The sequence below is a fragment of the Bacidia gigantensis genome (assembly GCF_019456465.1).
Source record: "Bacidia gigantensis strain McMullin 20006 chromosome Unknown contig_132, whole genome shotgun sequence".
Taxonomy (NCBI): Eukaryota; Fungi; Ascomycota; class Lecanoromycetes; order Lecanorales; family Ramalinaceae; genus Bacidia; species Bacidia gigantensis.
Genome location: NW_025408592.1, coordinates 1,351,400 through 1,371,617, shown reverse-complemented (window position 1 = coordinate 1,371,617; position 20,218 = coordinate 1,351,400). Strand labels below are relative to the sequence as shown.

The window sequence follows — 20,218 nt, the reverse complement described above, 5'->3', positions numbered from 1 at the left end:
CTCCAAGCTTATCAGGTGGATGGAAAGACAATAGGGCTTAATTATTGCGACCGGCCCCGAGATAATGGAAGGACCATTAACGGGCCGTCCTTAACCTTGGCGCGCCAATCGGTACCGGCACGATCGTGACGTGACGGGCGATCGGACCCTCGGAAGTCTGTGCAAGATAAGGACCCTTGTTCTCTGTGGCTAGAGCTGCAGGAGTAGAGTGGCTGTGCATTTCTCAATTTCATAACTTCGAAAACCCTGCCCGTTATCATATCGCTCCCAGCGCAGATTGTAGGATGAATGGAAGGATTCCTGGAAGGGGACCTGCTGTTGCCTCGAATCTTGTTTGACTAGCTGATTTCAGTGTTTGCGAAGTCCAGCGTTGGGCCCACTGATAAGCGTATGAGGTGATATTCGCCCAGCCTTGCTGTGGATCTAATTAGCGCTGACGGGACGTCCTCGACCATATCATTGGCCGCATTCCAAAATTTCCCAGAGGTGTGTCTTCCGTTGGACGGCAAAACCCTCCGCTGGAACGCTCCACATATCAGACATTTCTTTGGTTGTTGGGAAAAGTCAAACGGAGTCTGAGACCAGCAAGTACCGCGACGAACAGCACTGTGGTGGAACAAACAGAGAGATTGACGATACGGCAGGGAGGTAAAAAGCCTTGGCGAGCGTCCTGAGCTGCGATGATGCAAGCAACAGGCTCCCGGTCTTTCAGGTTCCCACCACCCTCACCTATCGACCAGCCTCACCTGTTGTTTCTCTCACCCGCTGGTCACTCAATCAGAAGATAGCCACGCCAAGTCCAGGGGTTTTGACTTGGGTGTGTGCCTTCCAGTCCTCTGTTTCCCGCCGTTCCCACCATTCATCTTTGTCGTGGGCACCCACCGATTGACCATCCCTCGGCCCCTCCATCCTTCCCATACTCCTTCAACGCGAGTCTCCCAGCTCCAGGGCACAAGCAGCGAATCGTTCTTCGTCCTTGCCATGCCAATGCGATCATGCGCTGTTGCCAAATGATTCAGCCAAGAGTCAAAACCTGAAAATTTCGAGTGCCAAGCCTCCTTGTTCTGCCCCTGGCTAGCCTTCTTTCAGAATTCTCGAAGTCCAGCATTGGACGACTGGCCATATGGCAGATTGGCCATTTGCTAAAAATAGTATAATTTTGTATTTCGCTTTGAAATGGGGTCGGTACGTTGTGTCGTATGGGATTGGGGGTTCTCAGAGCAAGAAGCACCTTGATGCTCGGTTTGATATTGTAAGGATCCCCTGATGTCTTCTGAGTGACAATCATAACATCTGAACGGAGACATGACCTTTTTGCTTTATTTGTGAGAAGCATCATCTGGCGCAATCACAACCCTCATTCTCGTCGTCACCGCTTTCGCTCTTCTCTTCTTCAAGTCACGTGCGCCCCACCTGTTTGTCTTTTGCACATGTACCTGCTCGATAAACAAAATTGACCCACATGAAGACTTTTCCTAGGCGATTCCACAGGCATGAAAGATTGCATAATGACGATTCAAATCCGCGAACTGGTAATGTCGAAGTGTTCGAAAGATTCCTATACCTCTAAAGCACGCAGTTCTTCAATGAAAGAATGATACCTATTGTTTCGCTCGTGCACCCTCCAGCCCCTCCGTCTTCCTCCACACATATCCCCACTTCCTCATCACAACACCCTGTTCTGCACCCTTCCTCCCCTTCTTAACCCTCACCAATTCCCCCTTGACCTCTCTCCACACCGTGTTGCATAGCCCGTTCTTGCCCCTCTGCCCCTCCGCGACCTCTTTGGGATCTTTCCCCGGAACCTTCGCGACGGGGATGGCACGGTCGATCATATCGAAGATCGTCATGACGGAGTCGCTGGATATGGTTTCCTGCTGGCCAGGCTCAGCGTCTTGCTGCACGTCTTGCTGCACGAGCTGGACGGCTAATTTGGCTACTTGGCGGGAGAACTGGTGCCGGTCAGCTGTTCTTCTACAACACTTACGCCAGAAAGGGCAGAGAGAGAAGAGAGGGCTGAGAAGGGTGGGGAAGGGGAAGGGACTACCAAAAGCTCCGTCTCGCACACTTCATCGATGAACTCGATGACTTTCTGCAGCGTCGCCACAACATCTGCTCGCTTCTCCTCCTTGGGCGCCTTTTGTTCGTCGAATTTCCGCGATTTTTCTAAGAATTCTGTACGGGAACACGTGACCTGGAGTGTTACTGTCTCGGCATCTTCATGGAGGACATGGACATCTGATTCTGGGTATGACGGGACAACGCTGTCACTCATAGATTGATCCATTCCTAGGTACAAGGAATATGCTTGTGTGAAGATGTTGAGATGATTATAGCAATGTTGAGGACGTGTGTCTTGTTGTAAAAACTATTCGCTAGTGTCTCGGTCCTCCTGAAACCAATTTCCGAGTTCATTCATGCAGGCATGGATGTTTGCCACAGCTCGGCTGTTTAAGATACGTGGCAGTGTCAAGATACCAGAACGAGCAACAGATGATAAGCTCGCCTGTCCCGAATGGGGATCTGTGTTGTGTAAATGAATGCGTGTGAAAGTTATACTTATCAAAATATCTTCAAGAAAGTGCTGCTATTGAATACTCCTCAAATTTTACTTCGAATGGAACGAACTCATCGAAGCTCCATGTTACCAGGGGGACGCGACTAAGGAAGGGGGAACTAAGTCGAGTTTCCAACGGGAGTCTTGCTCCTGGGTGCAATCAAAGCTCGTTCCTTCCTTTGGTAGAAAATACGCATCTGTGCAGCCCGTTGGCTGAAAAGCAAAGAGCGTGAATAAACTCACATACCGAATCCTCAAACTACATCTCGGTCATCCTTCTCGTTAATCCATAACCAACCACACACTATAAGATCCCATATTCCCTACCGCAAGTTCTCTTCCATCTAGGAAGGAGCACCACATCCGCAGCAAACTTCAATCTAGAGAATATTTCGATACCAGCCAGAGGACTCCCCAACCCCAGAGAAAAAGGGATGCACTGAAAGACCCGTGACATCCCCCCCTCCAGAATACCACCCTCGCGGATCCACCCTCCTCTCCCCCCGACCCCAGAAAGCGCACCTTCATCACGACTGCTCGCAACAACCACCATCCTACAGGGCCATCTTGCGTTTCCCTTTACTCACATCCCGCTCAGACTTATCATCTTCGCTATCCTCCCCCCATCCCTCCCTCCCTCCCTCCCTGATACCCACATCGAGAAAGCGTCATCAAGAACTTCCTCATCGCCCACACAGCCCAGACAGAACAATCTCCTCACCCCCTTCCAAACCCCTACCTTCCCCTTCATTTTAACATCAAGCTGTTCTCCCATCCCGACGCCCATCACCAATTCCAACCTCAACGAGTCCTAGCACTCATCATCCCCCACCCCCTTCTTCTCCTTGCCCTTGCCCTTGCCGTTTGGATGAGGGTTCAGGAAGTGAATCTCCTGGATACAGCTCGAATTGCCGACTTACTTGCCCAGTACTTCGTTCATTACGTGTGAAAAGTGGAAGTGCCGAGGGGGTGAGGGGTAGCACTGCAATCCTCTGCTTTGCCCTGCGGATGGGAGATCAAACGCATTTCGTTGTCTTAGTCCGATAACTTATGAAGACTGTTAATTATGTTGGGAAAAAGCTGTTGAGGAGTTTTGTGCACGAGCAGCGAATTCTTGATTCACTCGCTTCGCTTACTGGGGTGGTTTGTTCTTTGAGTTTAATAGAAAAGATTCTTTGAATTTAATAGGAAAGAGGGGAGGGGTGGGGGGAAGCCTAAAATCAGGCCTTTCCAAGATCATAGCATTTGAGTATCTAGCTGTAAAATGGCTTCTTGCATGTATGCATGTATATCTCTCATTCATCCATCATCCCGCATGCTCATTTCTCCATCCCGCACATTTGATCCCTCTCCAGCCCTCGATTCCTGTACCAGAACCTCCCCCTTTCTTCCTTATCCATAATCCACCATTCCGACCTTCCAATTCCCTCTCCATTTCACGTCACCAGTAATCCCCCTACCAAGCCGTACTATCAACCTCACTCTGTATCTGCACCTTGATAGCCCCACTCTTCACATCCGCCGCGGTCTCAAACGCCTTCACCGCATCCTCAAGATCAAACCTATGCGTGACCAACTTCCCCAAATCCAGCACCCCACTCTCAAGCAGCCTAATAGCTCTGGGCCACGTATTCGCATACCGGTATTGAAACTGCAGATCTATCTCCTGCGTACTCAACCTCATAAACGGCACACTCATATTCGGTTTCCCCACCCCAATCACAAACACCTTCCCCCCGAACTTCACAGAGTAGATGGCAGCATTAACGCTAGACTCGACGCCCGTGCACTCAAGCGCGACCTTCGGCTGCAAGCCAGCGGCGTCCGTGATAGTTTTCGCGGCCTCCTCGACCGAGGCGCCAGGGGCGACTTTGACGCCGCGGACACGGGGGCAGAGCTGCCGCGCGACTTCGAGTCTGCTTTCTTCGATGTCGGTGATGACGATGGGTTCGGCCCCCGCGGCTGCCACACACTGAAGTGTGATTAGCCCGATTGGGCCAGCACCGCAGATCAGCACTGGGTCACCGAGGGCAATTTGCGCCCTCGCGATGCCGGCGAGCGCTACGGATAGCGGTTCAAGCATCGCGCCGTTCTCGAAGGACATGTCACCAATTTTATGGCACCAGACGGCAGGGTGGTTTACGTAGCGGCGGAGGAGGCCGTCGACGGGGGGCGTTGAGAGGAAGCGCATGTTGAGGCAGCCGTTATAGCGGCCTGTAAGGCAGGGTTCGCAGTTGTAGCAAATCAGGTCGGGCTCGATAGCGACGCGGTCGCCGATGTCGAGTTTGGTGACAGAGGGATGTTTGGCGAGGATTACGCCGGCGGATTCGTGACCGAGAATGTGGTTGTTCTCGACAATCATGGGGCCGATTGCGCCGGCTTTCCAGAAGTGGATGTCGGATCTAGGAAGGGGTGGTCAGTGGTTTGTTCAACTCTTTCAACTTCACAAAATATAGGTCCGGCAATATTTCTGGATCGTGGGGGAGAAGACCTCGATTTGGAGTGCAGTGAGATGACAGGGACGGGCACTTACCCGCAAATGCCTGTCGATTTGATGCCAACAGTGACTTCGCCCTCTTTCAGGCTCGCCCCACTCTTCACCTCATCTAGACTTGGGCCCGACTCGGACACCCATAGCTTATGTTCAGGATCAGTGAAGACACCGACATTGGGCTTTGAGAGGGCGCTGATGGGGTCTGCGTGGGTGGCCATGCCTGCCTTGGCTGCGGCCGACAGCTTCGTTGGTGGTGGACTACTACGTGGAAGCGTCAGCGTTGAGGCTGGCGGGTATGTAGTCTTCTTGCTCGGAGAGGCAGCTTTGGTGTTGTTGAAGGAGGAGTGGGAGCTGGCGGGGTAGACGCAGCTCGAGCAGTAACGGAGAGGCGCGCCAGTCGTTGCGAGGGCGGGTCTGTTTAAGATCAATTGATTGTTAGTCTAGCCTGGGGGTTTGTGCTCTCCAATTGAGTGAAGAGAAGATTGCTATCTTGTGATTCAGAGGGTAATGGGGCGTACAGGAATCGTGGACGTTGCGTAGATCCCAAGAGCTGCCCAAGACGTGCCCCACTGTGGGGTAAGCTTAGCCTGCGGGACATCCTGATGACGTTCCCAGCGATCAGGGCTCCGTGGGGGAAGGGTCGAGCAACGGTGCGCCTCTTCCGTTGAAGCTCTGCTCAGGTACTGGAGAATGGAAGAATTCGAAGGTAGAGGCTGAAGGTCAGAAAAGCATGAGATGAGGGTTTTTGTTGTATTTGTAGGCCCTTTTTTGCCTTTGGGAAATGTGGGTACCTTGAGACAGCTTTCACCCCACACAACTCACCCGCACATGCGCGACATAACCTTCAAGCTGTTCTGTACCACCCTTTTCGAGCTCCATGATTGGGGCGCATCTACCCAGCTTGCTCGAGATCGTTCCGCCGCACCAAGATCGAATTGCCATGCTGTGCCTAGACTGCTGCATTACGTCTCCGGATCTGTGAAGCTATTTGTCTTGCGTATTTTCGTCGTCATTTCTGTCGTGAGAGTAGCTTGGAGAAATGTAGTCGAGACCGAGGAGAGAGAGACGGCTGAAGAGACGGCTTTCCGGCAATCGCACCTGATGACGGTGACCTGCACTGATCAGTGTGGGTGGCCGACGTATGCTTGCGTATCGCGAGAGACAAGACCAGCATGGATGGGTATGACTAGTGTTCATCACGAAGCTTTAATAAGTAGGAACAGTCCTAAGTTGAATAACATAAATCTCGTTTGTCTCGTTCTGTTCATCTCCCATGCTGCTGCCCATCAACGCCTTGCTCAGATGCTTGTACCAAGATTGAATCGCTCGCTCCCATCATAAAAGGACATTGTATTCAGAAGAAAAGCTTTCTTGCTTCTTCTGGCCGGCTCTCGTTCGGACAGTACGGGCACTTGAACTTACTCCCTCTGCTCATCGTTGCCATCGTATCTTGCGCAATCACATGGCCGCAAGGCATCATCATGGGTGGGTTGTCGTCCGTCGTCTGCGCCTTACTGACCGGGCACACGAATATACTGTGGTACAAGTAGTTTTGAGGCAGAGCTACTTCGTGCGGAAGTTCCTGGGCAGTCGTCCATTCCGCACGCTTCGCCAGCATGACATTTTTCATCTTCAATACCATAGGCAGAGCGATTGCACCCGCTGTGGCTGCTACGTATAGCGGTGATTCAGCGGATAAGCCTAGCAGGCTGCAAAACTCTTTTGTAAAATTTTCTCCAAGATACTCCCACGTGAGATTATCGAAGTACATCTTCCTGTAGGGTGACGTGGCAAGGTTGGTGTGGTAAGCCATCAGGGTCGCGAGACTAGAGATCTCATGCAAGTAGCGTGATTGAAAGTGGGAGAAATGACTTCGCGCATACGCGAGCGCGTTGAAGCGGCCTTCCTGGGACTTAGTGGCACCTGAAGGCTCGGCGCCGCCAGTGAAGAGATAGATGAATTGTAATTGACAGAGCTCGAATTCCAGGTGGCTACCACGTAACTCAAGCCTCTCACTATTCTCTCGCGCCCAGTCGATCGCTGGCAGGAGATTGCGGTTGTGTCTCATTTCATGGACAATGTGATACATGTTCCCAAACGACCTGCGAAGGTCCTCCGATTTCAAAGGCCCGATCCCAAGAAGTTTATCAAGCTCGGCTTGAGTGTCTCCGGAGTCAATTTCCATGTGCTGCTCTTGCCGGTTCTGCAAATATTGATTCTGAATATCAATCAAGAGCTGGGATGCCACACTGAATTGTCCTTCGCGAAGGAAGTGCATCGATATAGCGCCATTTATGTGTCCGGGCTCGGCAGATAAGGCATCACTGTCAGCGCTAGGAGAGGGTTTGTCTTTGAATTTCTGCATTGATTTAGTCAAGGGAGTAAGTGACTGGGTTGAGCTCATACCAGATCCAGGACCTTTTGATACTGATTGTGGCCTTTGTATACTTTTTTGACCTCACTGGTAGCATTCTCGAAGCCTTGCTTGATTGGGTTCTGCAGCCGTGCCAACGTCACGGATGCACTCGTAGGATCTAAACGGATGAGCCTTAAGCGTACAACATTTGGGCAGCATTACCGTCTACTATTTGGTTCCGCGCATTGTGTAGCTGATCAATGATATTCTGTATTTCCCTTATGCTATTCGAGAGATTGGCGCTGGTAGACAGCTTCTCTTGCTCTTTTATCAACGCGTCCATTGTGGCGATCTCGAGCTGAGATAGCTATCAATAAAGGCGAATTCACGGCCAAACGAACAGAAGAGTTGAAGATTGAACCCTAGCGTCCATGACTTTGTAAAATAAATATACAACACACAAATCGACCTGGCTTAATGGATGAATATCGTCGTGCGGCGGATGAATTGGGGAGGTGACGAGTAGCACGGGTCGTAGCTTAAGCTCAGATCAGTCTGATCTCCCAATTGGGCCTAGCCCAGCCCTACCCGGCTTGGCATGGCTCTAGAAGATATATATTTAATATAGTGTAATATACTATTATACTCTAATAGCTGTTACAACTGTAGAAGGGGGCTAGAGTATTAGGAACTATGTGTCGAGAAGCTCCTTACCCAATCACCTGTCTCAAGGTCAAAAGGGTCATGGCGTGTGAAAGTTATGAGCTAATGCGGATCTCACTGACTCTGACGGTGGGTTTGATAATGATCGTACTAGTGATCTTCTATGTGTATGTCTATATGCTGTGGAAGACTATGCAGAGAGGGTCAATGCTCAAGTGTATAGTGAGTGACGTCGGAGATTGCAGAGTGTAATACCGGTATTTTCGCTAGCACTGGGAAGCTGGCGGTCTGAGAGACTCGTCTAAAAGTGAAGGACTGGTGCAATACTAGTTGCCACTTTAGAGCTAGGCTTGCAAGAGCAGCTGACCAGGAGCTAGATAGTCTAAGCATTGTTTCTTTCTCATTTCTGACAATGATATAATTGCCAGCTGTACTAGCAACTCACCGGGGCTATGCCTGCAGTTCATAGGTAAGTACATGAAGATGGTAATTGCTCAAGTGTTATAGCTAAAATCGATAGTCCAAGAGCGAACGAATAGCCGAGTCTGACAGATTAGGAATTAGTTAGTGGCCGTGTATAAGAAACCAAGATTGAAGTGTTGGTATAGAACTGGTTGCTAACACTTTGAGTGTTTATTCGCGAGACTAGCCGTCCTATTCCTCATTTCCTTCGACCCTTACACTCCCCCCCCATTTTAAACAGATCCACTGAGAAACACTTAAGCAGTACATTCCCCCCTTCTTTCTTCCTTCATCCTTCATCTCCTAGTTCTTTTTGCTACAATTTACTCCTACCCACTCCTTTATACACTCAATCCAGAGCACAATGGCACTTAACGTCATGGCTCTAAGCCTCCACAAGCACTCCTTCCGCTGGGTTCTAGCTATTGGCATCCTTGCTCTACTGCTGTCTCCGTTTGTTGTGACCCAGGATAGCCTCTCAACGGGCTCAAAGAGCCTCAAATCCCGTGCAGTCTCTCCCATCTCGTCAGAGATCGTGAATCCGATCGCAAAGGTTGGGATTCGTTTTGGAATTCCCGATGGAAATCTCACGCTTTCCGCCCATGTTTTGGAAAAGCGAGACTACTGGTAAGCCTACTCAAGAATATCATGACCCGGTTGACATAGAATACGCTTTTTGCAGGGATGATTCCGTCGCAAATGGTCGCAAAAAGCTCGACTTGTTGGATGGGCAAACAAAACAAACTCCACTGAATAAACTCGACGATCTTGAAGCTAATGGATGGTCCTATGGATCAGATCCCCTCAGTCAATTGTTGTTTGGTGATGCACCATGGACGTCAATCTTCAGTGAATTGGGAGTGGACGGCGACGAGATGGCCGACATTGTAAACAAGCAGAATCAACCATTCTCCAATTGCCAATTCGAGAACATTGTCAGTGGTAGACCATTCATTTACTTTGTGACGTCACTATACTGATACTGAAACTTCATGCAGCCAGCGACGAATGGGGAATACATAAATAGGTACAGCTTCGACGGTCGAATGATACTAGCGAACTCCAATTTCGCCCCCCACGCTGTGACGAAGGATCATGCAGCGAATAGTGCTATCCCCGATGTACCGTACTATCAGCGAATGCCCCTTGTGGAAAAATGGTCGTCCATTGTGGGAATTGTGGCCACTCATATTGCTGAGGCCAATACCAAGAACCTCAAATACGTCGTAAGGGCTGGAATTCTCACGGATGCCACCCAGGACATCATAAATGGGGCAGCTAAGAGACATGACCGCGGCCAAAATCCTAGATGGCTCAACACGGATTGGCCGGGTATCGACTTTTCTAGAAACGATGAGGCCTATTTCGCTTTGACAGGGACCGCCCATGGCGTTGGCGTTGTTTACCTTTTGAAAGACCATCCAGATCAATTCGGTGACAAACGAGTGGACTCAATCAAGATCTGGAAAAATTACAGCGCAAAGGAAAGCCCAAGTGACGAGAGAAATACAGGCGAGTATGAAATGATGTTCACCCTCACAAACTAAGGTATCAACTTAGCGCATACGCTTTTGCGTTACCATAAAGCAATTGACGTCTCGTCTCAGACGGACGATGACTATAAGAAACGGAAGTTGAACCAAACATGCATTTGACTTGGACACAAGCCAGCTTCAAATGATAGCAAGGTGAATATTGAGATGACGTGAGATTCAATAGAGGACGGAATTATGACTCAAGTGGTTTGCAATAGATGTGAAATAGACACTGGTAAATCTACCATCAATGAAAACTGTCAGCTTGCTGGCATTACCTACGTCATATGACCAATTCTTTCCGATGTGCATTGCTAGCTCTTTGCAAAGCGTGTCGTCGCCCCTTGAAATAGGCTCTTGCATTTGTCGCTTGAAAATAATAGACCAGCAATATGGTATGGTATATGCACTTCTGAGTGTTCATTCAACACAATTACGGGTTGAAAAGAGATTCTTGCACCCACCTCTGCTCCAACATGAATGCCATTACACAGTAGCACTTACCGACAGCGGTCAGGCTTTGGAGCCCTGAGGCATCCCGTATTGTTGAGTGAGGCGCAAACGTGATACTCCACCTACTCCACTCCAAGTGGATACCGTACCCCAACGGTATTTTGGACCTACATATATAAGTCTTCCTACAGCTAGATAGAAGATACATATCTAATATAATGTAATACATCATTATACTCTAACATCCCGTCCGTCCCAAATGACATTTTGCTGGGGATTGTCGGTGCTGCCGAGCTGGGGATATATAATGATGCCAACACCATTGTTGACACACCTGAAGAACTTGATGCCAACCGGCGACATGGTCTCAAAGCTTTTCGGTGAAGTGGAAAGAGATTTACACTGTTTGCTGGTCTTTTGCGGCCGTGTGGTACGCCCATTCGTTCGAACTTTTTAAAGCTTTGAAGTGGGGCTACAATCGAGACCTTGTAATCAGATGGCAGGCCGTCAATGATGATAATTTTATGGCCTAGACCTGAGCGTGACAGGTGGTTCGGACCTCTGAGCCTAATAACAGCTTTCTGCAGATCCCTAGCCCAAGCCAGCCACAACGGTTTCTTGAGAGCTGATGCTTGCTGCACCAGCCTAGTCCACCAGGCTAAACCAGAAATTCCCCACATCTGTGGAACAATTGCATATGCAGATCGCGGTGTGACTGTTAGTGCGGCCAAAACAGGCAGCTCAAAAACCACTAGTCCTCCGTCAAGGTCTAGAACAAGCCAACCTGGTAAAGATTGCCTTTAACCATCGCAAGCCTGATAGCTTTCCACTGACTGTATCAAAGCAGCATCGCCCAAGACTAGAGATCACTCATCAATCAATATACCTATTCCACGATTCATCAAATTGAGCAATGAGTCCGGCGCGGACAGCGAATTTGCATTCTTCATAACAGCGCCCGTGACCTCTACCACTACAGGGAGCTTCTTCGACCACGTCTGGCTTTCAGCTTTCGTCCCCGACGGAGGTTGGTATGACATCCAAACCGATGATCATATCTACGCATGTAAATTCCACCAACCTGACAAGCAGGGTTGAAAAGACATGCTGATATTGAATCCAGGGACGGGAACAGCCCCACAAAATCTTGGCCCGGGCATCGTAGTTCAAGGAGGCGAGGGTAAAGTGGCAAAGATAGCTACCGTCGACCACCCAGGCAGTAAGTAAATCCAACCATTGCGGCAAGTTGGCTTTCCAAAGTAACAGCGTTCGCTCCTGGGCAAGTTTCCCATGGCTGTCAAACAGGGCGCCGCTGAGTTCCTGCCTGATACCGGAGATAATCAAACGCCTGGCAGCTTCGAAATTAATACTGACGGCTCGTTCACACATGGTGAAAACTACCTCTGGCCAGGGTCAGCTCGACAAAAACGGCCAGATTGTGCCCATAGTCTCGGTAAGTGGCTCCCTGGAACATTGTGATTGTTGCTGGATCATTTGAATCGACTATAGGCGCAGTTCCCAGCTGAACCAGGCATGAGTTACAAATTCAATCCGGTAGCTAAATACTATGTTGCCGATACATCGTATGTACAGAGCAGTGCGGTCGATATTGGTACCGGCTCCTTGAATCCCGGAGAGATTCATTTCAGCTCCGGAGAAGGACAGGGCAAGGCGACCGCTATCGTCACGATCGATTCCTCCAACAATTTTACGATCGAGTACGAGTAACGTACAAGGTTTGCCAGGGATCCAGCAGTCTTATTCTCGGTCGATTAGATACTACTAGCGTGGCTATATGGAGAAAGAATTCGAAGGACTCTGGGTTTCTCGCTCACCCTGCGTAATTAGCCATGTCAATATTCTACTATTTCTAGCACACGGTATATAAGTAGAAATCGGACAGGTGATATTGAGTCGTCGATCGCACACACGTGAATCATGAACTTTCACTTACGTATTTTGAATAAAGCAATCCGAAGCGAAGTTCGACATCGATCGTGCTCAACATGGCGTAAGATATACCTTCCGCCTCGACCAATGACAGACGGCACCTAGTATGGACCGGTCGTACGGTCTTAGAATGAAGGATACCTGGGTGGCTTGGGAAGTCACAGGTCAGGAGCAATCCTAGACGTCAGCTAATCACCACCCTACGGTGGGAGTGGACGACTGGATGCAATCAGAATCCAGTACCTTGGAGACGCCAGATGTTGACCAAGGGAGTCCTCAGGCACGCAGTGAGTCTCAGTGACCGCATGATCGGCCATTCTTGTGATCGGCCGTCCGTGACTGATTCTGCAAGTAAAGCATATTAGTGTACCGAGTGGCGAGCGACACGTTTGGCAGCCGTGACACAACCTTCTTCTCCGCACTTGCATGAATGTACGCTGTATTGCATACTGTAATCTAGTTGTCTTAGAGAGTAACAAGACTAGAGCTTAGCAATATCCGAAAATATCAGGCTTTAGGCTTGTGATATAAAATAAGACTAGATTGAGTAAAGCTACGAGTGGCAAAAGCTTTGCGGAGGAAGGCGCCGAGGTTTTCCCGAGAAATTTTGTTCCGGACGCGACAATCGCAAGCTTTTTACGGAGGATATCCACGGGGCCTGAGGATTAATTCTTTTTCAACCCTCTCCTCATCATCTTGCGGGCCTTCGATCGAGACCAGATGGAGATTTTCATTACATTTGCCGCCATACTCTTTTACTAGGGGGCAAATGAGAATGAGCAGCTCGTGCCAGAAGATGTGATGGGATGGACTTCGAATCCTTCAGTCAGAAAAATGCGGGAAGTGGACCTCTGCGACAGGACAAGACACTGCAGCCTCAAAATGGTCAAGCCAGTCCTGAAGCCAAACCTTCCCATCATCGAATTGTCCTTGCCGATCCTGTAGCTTTCAGATACCTGAACAAAGATCCATCGACCAAAAGCTTGGTATACAGAGAGCGGCTACATGGGTACGAGCTCTACGCGGTTGAGCAATGGGCATGCTCCAGAAAACATCCGACATTCGTGATAGTCACGTACACAGGACAGGAACAACATTCGGTTGTATGCTATGTCTTAAGCGTACCTGCAGATGAAGAGATGTGGTCCCCAAGACTCCGAGTCTACATAAAAGCTGTCAGAAGGTATCATGCACGGGCGAAAGAGACACCTTTAGGGACGATGATGGTTACAAATTTGAGTTCCTTCCCTTCAGCTCTGACCGTGGTCGCAATCCCAGACGGCGACCTGAGGAGTCACAGAGAAGCTTTCGTTCTCAATGAAGATCTGAAGCGTCTGGGATGTACTGGCCGTGCTGGATTGAACCTCTCGCCTCCGATCGGGGCTACCCAAGCAAAATTCAGGGAGCTATATCATACGAGCGAGCAGATACCAATCGCTCCATCGGTGGTAGAACTAGTCAAATTATGTCAGGCTGCGCTCATGATCTTTGGAAAGCTTCCTGCGGAGTATGCAGATGGACTGCTCTGTGACGTTACAGAGGAAAAGATCAGTGATTGGTGGGCAGACATTGGAGCAGACTTTTTTGATATAGATGCTACTGATGGTATACTTGGGCCTACGACGGTCGCAGCGTTACTTGGGCTTCTTATGGGTGCTAGAGGTCGACTACATTCGTATGGCGCTCCGGTAGCCAAAGATGTCTTCGATATAATCGCCACCAAAAAGCGAGCGATCTCATATTTTCAAAAGTCGCAGAAATTGGAACGGACGCGCAGGCTCGATCATCGGACTCTCGATCGTTTGCATAAAGTGACAGCCAAAGCAGCTAATTCTGAAGGACGAGCTGTCCCACGTGTCGTCAAATCAACGGTCGCCGAGCTGAGCGGCAAGGGTAGAGACCTGATTGACGGCAGAGAAGGTGCAAGTATCGTCGACATCGAGACCTTCGACATCGACGAATTCATCAAGCTAGGTTATGGGGAACGTTTCAAGTGGCTTTGGCATGGCAAGCCGCGCAAGCATGAGACAGACTTGCTGACTGGCCTTGGCGACGACCTCGTCTTCAATGGCGATGAACAAGGCGGAGGTTGGGTCAGTAGCAAAAAGCGAGGATCCGTTGATGATGATATCTCCGTGCGGCAGACATTGTCAGACCGTTTGTACATGACATCACATGGTTCACAAACAAGTCTTGATCACGTTCAGCCACAGTCATTGAGGAAGGCTGCGGCAAGGAATATCGCTGGTAAGCATGATTCTAGAAGCGGCTTGGGCAAGATCCGTGATGCAGTAGCAAGACGAGGACATCATCATAGAATGTCCAAGGACGCGGATGCTTTTGATAGCCAAAGCTCAAGATTGATGACCCCGCGAGATAGCTTAGAGCAGGCTCGAGACGACATTTTTGACACAAACAACAGCAGGAAACCAGAGTTTGACTCCGGTAGCCAAAGTCGTTCTGGCTCGCAAAGATCATCCCCCCGAGACAGTCGAATGATGGGGGACAGTCAGTCGAAGACTAGGCTGCAGAAGTCAGTTTATGGAGACGGTTCCGCTGCTTCCTACAGTCTGTCAAGCTCTAGCGTCGATAATCCGATCACGAATGACGACAGTGAGGTGAATGAGAATTACGTCAAACTTCTTAATCAGGCCGATGGCATTACTTTCAGAGATAGAGCGCACCGACCGAAAATGCCCGATCGGGACGGAACCATGACTGTTGATGACATGCAGGCAGTAGACAACATGGAAAGCTTTGATTGGGCTGCCTCCAAATTGCCCGGATTGCGAGCAACAAGGAGTATGTCCACACTCTTCAGGAAAGCAGCCGGCAAGCATTGGGAGCGCCGTTATCCCCGTCGGATGTCTTTCTCGATTATGTCTGACGTCCTTGCTCACGATTTGAGTGGTGACGACGACGACGAAAGTATGGATCCTGATGCTCTACTAGCCCATGAACTTCTTGCCATACTAAGGGATCGACGCATGGATGACAAGTTGTATAATCTCAAGAACCAAGAATCAAATTGGATCGAGTCCAAAATAGGCCTCCTCGAGTCGTACGACGAACAAAGCGGCAAGACACAATCCAAGATAGACGAATTTTACCATCAAAAGGTGAACGAAAACCATAGTTTGCATAAATCCATCGAGGCTTTGATGACTGAAAAGAAGGGTGCGTTGACGGACGGGATGAAAGACATCGAGATTCTGGAAGCCAAGCTCGAGTATGAGCTGCAAGCTTTACAGTCGAAAGTCGAGGACGCAGAAGATGGTGTAGATGAGTTTGAGAGACAGATACTGCAGCTCGAAGCCAGGGCTGCGGAGCTGGATGAGACGCCTCCGCAAAAGCCGTCCATGTTGCGGACAGTAATGGGGCTTGGAGTTCTTTGAGTGGCGCTTGAGCCATATGCATTATGATACCCAAGGCACTGCATTACTGGCGCGTCCCACTTCTGTAGAGTTGAAATTCGATGTATATTTGTACAAAGCCCCACCTTATAATGCCCATGGATGCAATAGGACAAACACTTCTTCAATGTGTCCCGTCTCCCCTTCGTCTACCGTTCCTTCTATGCAATATCCTGACATATTCTCCAATCCCTCCCTTTCCCCTCCTGCTCCTTCTCCGTCCGACTCTCTATTATCTCTCCTCATCACCACTCCCACCGCACTCTCACATCCCAAACATTCCCCCACCCCCACCACCTCCACCTCCGCCGCCCTGCCGCTGAGCAGCCTCCCCCTGCATCTTCTCCGAAACCTTCATATTGATCTCAAAAAACTTGCTGACACATCTATCCAAACACACGCTCTCCCCTTTATTTAATTCGCCTTCGCGGTATTCGGAGGGTATGCACTTCGCTGTGCAGGATTGTTGGAGCCTGTGATTTGTTCATTGAGTCAGCGATATCGCAGCTGTAGCGAGCGGGCAGTGGAGTTGATGAAGAGGATTGGTGGAAGGGGAGGTCACGGGGAGGAAGACTTACCGCGAGTACATATCCGACATGATCTCCAGCTCTGTCTCTGCATTTGAAATTTTTTGCTCCGAGGAGAGTTGCGGGCGGCCGCCACCGAAGAGGAAGGACATGCTGGTCTTTCGTATGGAAGTATATGAGAGGTCGTAAGCTGATGATGTGGCGCGCTCTAGGGGAGGATTGTGACTTGGATATGCAAGGTATTTGGTCTTTTGATTTGAAGATGAATGCTCCGAAAATCAGTACCGGAGGAAGGTTGGTCCGATCCGAAATGCTTGGCGCTCATCTCTGTCCACAAAAGGATCAGGCTGCCGGACCCTCTTTCTATACTTTGCTTGGGCTTGAAGATAGTAACATGCACTTTATCTTGTTTGATGCTTTGTTTTGATGGAGTAAGCGAGTGGACTTAGAGAATTCGAGCGCAGTCGCTTACATTGAGGGCCAAGTCTGCAAAAGCCCAGGGGCTGCAGAAAACGTGAGAATTAAATCGACAGGGATTGCTCCTCACCATTTAACGCGCATCATTACGTTTCTATGTTTCCATTCAGTCGTCCATAGATTGGCCCACTCTCACTTCCCGTCACGAGAGGATTGCGCGTTTTGCAAATTGATAGCGACTTTATATTGTCCTACTTCGACGTGATCTCAAAAGTTGAAGGCCGCGATCGGTTTCGAACGAGAAGCAGCAATAGAAAGCTGTATCATATATCTCGGTCGTTGTCATTTGGTGCAAGCTGAATGATACTTCTTGAGTCCTTCAGAACTTCTATTCGGCATTCTCAGAATTGCTTTTTCAAGTTCAAAGATATGGGCTCACACGGACACCAGACCCTGGTTCGTTCTCCGAGGCCGCTTTTTAACAGACGCGTACAGTTTGTGCAACAACAAATGCACACACTCTTACAAGGCGCAGTATCAAGCCGCGAACAGGCTTCGCCGCTCACGTCGTACTTTCAGCTCCAAGCGAGCGAATGGATCGCCTTCGATGCCATACTGGTGCCTACAGGATCTACATGATCGACCTCAGCTCAGCCTTAACAGTGCATCCTTTAAGATGTGCAATTCGACTTAGTCGATTTCTCTCGTCTTTTAAAAAGGGACACTGAAGTGCGCAAACCATATATGCGATAACATTATCATATCGCACGCTTCTAGGACGCAAAACCCTTCTAGTATTTTGGCGCTTTGAGTATGCCATCGTTCTTCAAACGGCCCCTAGATGAAACTGGGGTCTCCTTCTCCGAGATCTATCCAAAGCTCCTTGAATTAAGCATTGTACAATCGGACTGCCCCATACACGAAGACTGCGATGCAAGCTGTGATGGTCAACCCAGCCTTCACGAGCCGCTGAAACAGTATTATTGGATCCATGAGATGAGTGGATTCAAGCCCAGGACACAGCCAAAGCTCTTAGCTCCCGATACTGTCTGTCATGATGAGGCTTGGCTAGCAGCTCAAAATTTCGAAAGCTTCCAGTATACGAGCATCGAATCGACAAAAGCCAGGATCCGCTTGTTGATAATTAAGCCCGCAAACTTCAAGAAAGATGTCCTCGAGTGCGAAATTATAGATGCTTGTCTTGACGATGTTACAAGCTATGCCGCGCTCTCTTACTGCTGGGGAGCCCCATACTTTGATCACAAGATTGTTTGCAATGGCAAAATGATGGCCGTCACAAGCAATTTGCACGACGCGCTTAAGCGGTACAGAGAGGATTATGAAGGACATAAGGAGAGCCTCCTCTGGGTGGATGCACTCTGTATCAATCAGGCAGATTTGATTGAGCGAAACGAGCAAGTCAGGCTTATGCATCGAATCTACAGTCAAGCGGTCAATGTCAATGTTGACTTGGGTCACGTTGACAGGTCATGGCTTCCAGGCTTCGTACTCTTATCGAAGCTGGATATGGCTCATGAAATCGAAACAGAAAAGGCCAAAGCGGGATTGGGCCCACCGTTAACCGGAGAGCAGCTTTTCGAAGAATACGACTTCCCGAGACAGGAAGATCTCGTTTGGCAGCTCTATATTCGAGTGCTTGCTTCGCCCTGGTTCTCTCGCGCATGGGTTGTCCAAGAGATTGTCGTAGCTCGAAATGCGACAATAAGATTTGGACCGTTTAGTTTCAGATGGCAAAAGATCAATACCTCGCTCGAGACTATAAAGCAACTCGGCGTGAGCCCTTTGATCTTTATCATGCGAGATCCCTCACTGGATTCCACGATGTCCGTCTCACTCATGAACGCCACCAAGCTTCGACGTTTGCGCCACGAATACCACAACGGCCGGCAACCCCTCTCCTTACTGGAAGCTATGACTAGGACCCGTGATTTTCATGCTTCTGACCCTCGCGACAAGATTATTGCTGTCCTTGGGCTTGCCTATGCACGTCCAAATATGAAGGAAAAAACGGATGAAACATTATTTCAAGCCGATTACACGCTCTCCACAGAATCAGTCTACTGTAATTTTGCTGCTCATCTTGCACAATATGGGTATGCAGCACAAATTATTGATCTAGCTGGAATGGAAGGCAGAGCTCCCGAGCTCAAAGAATTACCATCATGGGTACCGGACTGGGCACCACGCAGGGAGGAAAATAATTTCATTCGGTTTGGCAGGACAGAGAATGTTTCCTACCATGCAACTGCCGATAGTGTTTCTTACATGGAACTGTCATCGCGCTCGGACAGAAATCATCAGCGTGTCCTAGGTATGGAAGGAGATCAGATCGATATTATAGCACAAGTCACGCCAAGCTTCGATCCCGATAGAAACAGATCAGAGCACAAATCTCGGACTCGAGTTCTTCTGGAATGGCACCTAGGTGCCAGAGCTCTGGTATCTTCAGGTATCACAAAGAATCAGCTGCACCCCGATTACATAGACATTGACGATGCCTTTGCGAGGACCATCATTGCAAATGACCTGCTTGATGCCAATTTCGGGGACAGCGATCCGAGTCGCCCGAGTCCTATCACCAACCCGAAGGAAAGTTACCGCCTTGCCATACCTTCCTCAGTTGACGACGTTATACCTATGGGCCAGCGTAGCCTGCTGATGGACAGCGATGAGGACGTCCGCAGGAGCGCTGTGTCGACCTTCTACTTCCAGGCTATAGCCGCCTGTGGATGTCGAAGATTTGCGATAACACAGAGAGGATACATGGGGCTCGTTCCGTCTCTTACTCAGCCTGGAGACACGATTGCCCTCATCCTGGGATCGTCTGTTCCATTTGTTTTGAGACCGAATCCACCCACTCGACATGTTCAGGGCAAGGAAACTACCAAATTGATTGGCGATGCTTATATCCACGGCATAATGGATGGCGAGGGTATGGACTTTGATAGCTTTGCTCCTCAGATGATCTATATGAACTGAAATTATTCCTTCGGTAAGTCGTCAACGTTCAGGATGTGCAAAAGAACACTCTCTCGACCTATTGGACAGGGTTTCGCCAGTCTGAATATTGTTCACACTAAGGGAGTCTCGAGGGCCACGGAGAAAAATATCTCCGATACCTCAAAGCTTCACAAATCCTGCTGCCTACCTGATTGTAATGCCCTCGTTAATCACCACGCGAGACAAATTCGAGATGAAGCTAGTTGCACTTTGTTGGACTGGAAGCAACGCGCAGCATCTACTTTTGATCCTTTAGAACTTACTGCGCATTGTTCTATTACCCTCCGCGCAGGCAACGGTTTACTGGACCGTCAGCGATTTTACCAAATCGACTACTTGGTTTTGCTATAAATTGGTCCCATTCAAGGGT

General features: G+C 49.3%; 7 protein-coding genes across 7 annotated transcripts; 4 read left to right on the top strand and 3 right to left on the bottom strand.

Moving 5' to 3' along the window:
- Window positions 1-1,601: 1,601 nt before the first annotated feature.
- Window positions 1,602-2,287, bottom strand: KY384_001679 (uncharacterized protein; the record flags this gene model as incomplete). The annotated part of the gene is made up of 2 exons (XM_044810209.1): window positions 1,602-1,952; window positions 2,048-2,287. 2 exons carry the CDS (start codon window positions 2,285-2,287, stop codon window positions 1,602-1,604), a joined length of 591 nt encoding a protein of 196 aa, XP_044673221.1.
- A 1,726-nt stretch (window positions 2,288-4,013) lies between these two features.
- On the bottom strand, window positions 4,014-5,930 carry LAD1 (L-arabinitol 4-dehydrogenase; the record flags this gene model as incomplete). The annotated part of the gene is made up of 3 exons (XM_044810208.1): window positions 4,014-4,959; window positions 5,091-5,465; window positions 5,860-5,930. The coding sequence occupies 3 exons, from the start codon at window positions 5,928-5,930 to the stop codon at window positions 4,014-4,016; spliced, it is 1,392 nt and encodes a 463-aa protein (XP_044673220.1).
- Window positions 5,931-6,405: 475 nt separating this feature from the next.
- KY384_001677 (uncharacterized protein) lies at window positions 6,406-7,750 on the bottom strand (the record flags this gene model as incomplete). Its single annotated transcript, XM_044810207.1, has 3 exons — window positions 6,406-7,410; window positions 7,458-7,585; window positions 7,630-7,750. 3 exons carry the CDS (start codon window positions 7,748-7,750, stop codon window positions 6,406-6,408), a joined length of 1,254 nt encoding a protein of 417 aa, XP_044673219.1.
- Window positions 7,751-8,911: 1,161 nt separating this feature from the next.
- Window positions 8,912-10,079, top strand: KY384_001676 (uncharacterized protein; the record flags this gene model as incomplete). The annotated part of the gene is made up of 3 exons (XM_044810206.1): window positions 8,912-9,159; window positions 9,215-9,467; window positions 9,531-10,079. 3 exons carry the CDS (start codon window positions 8,912-8,914, stop codon window positions 10,077-10,079), a joined length of 1,050 nt encoding a protein of 349 aa, XP_044673218.1.
- Window positions 10,080-11,907: 1,828 nt separating this feature from the next.
- On the top strand, window positions 11,908-12,248 carry KY384_001675 (uncharacterized protein; the record flags this gene model as incomplete). Its single annotated transcript, XM_044810205.1, has 2 exons — window positions 11,908-11,973; window positions 12,030-12,248. 2 exons carry the CDS (start codon window positions 11,908-11,910, stop codon window positions 12,246-12,248), a joined length of 285 nt encoding a protein of 94 aa, XP_044673217.1.
- Window positions 12,249-13,276: 1,028 nt separating this feature from the next.
- On the top strand, window positions 13,277-15,865 carry KY384_001674 (uncharacterized protein; the record flags this gene model as incomplete). The annotated part of the gene is made up of 1 exon (XM_044810204.1): window positions 13,277-15,865. One exon carries the CDS (start codon window positions 13,277-13,279, stop codon window positions 15,863-15,865), a length of 2,589 nt encoding a protein of 862 aa, XP_044673216.1.
- A 1,775-nt stretch (window positions 15,866-17,640) lies between these two features.
- On the top strand, window positions 17,641-19,827 carry KY384_001673 (uncharacterized protein; the record flags this gene model as incomplete). Its single annotated transcript, XM_044810203.1, has 1 exon — window positions 17,641-19,827. The coding sequence occupies one exon, from the start codon at window positions 17,641-17,643 to the stop codon at window positions 19,825-19,827; it is 2,187 nt and encodes a 728-aa protein (XP_044673215.1).
- Between the last annotated feature and the right edge of the window lie 391 nt (window positions 19,828-20,218).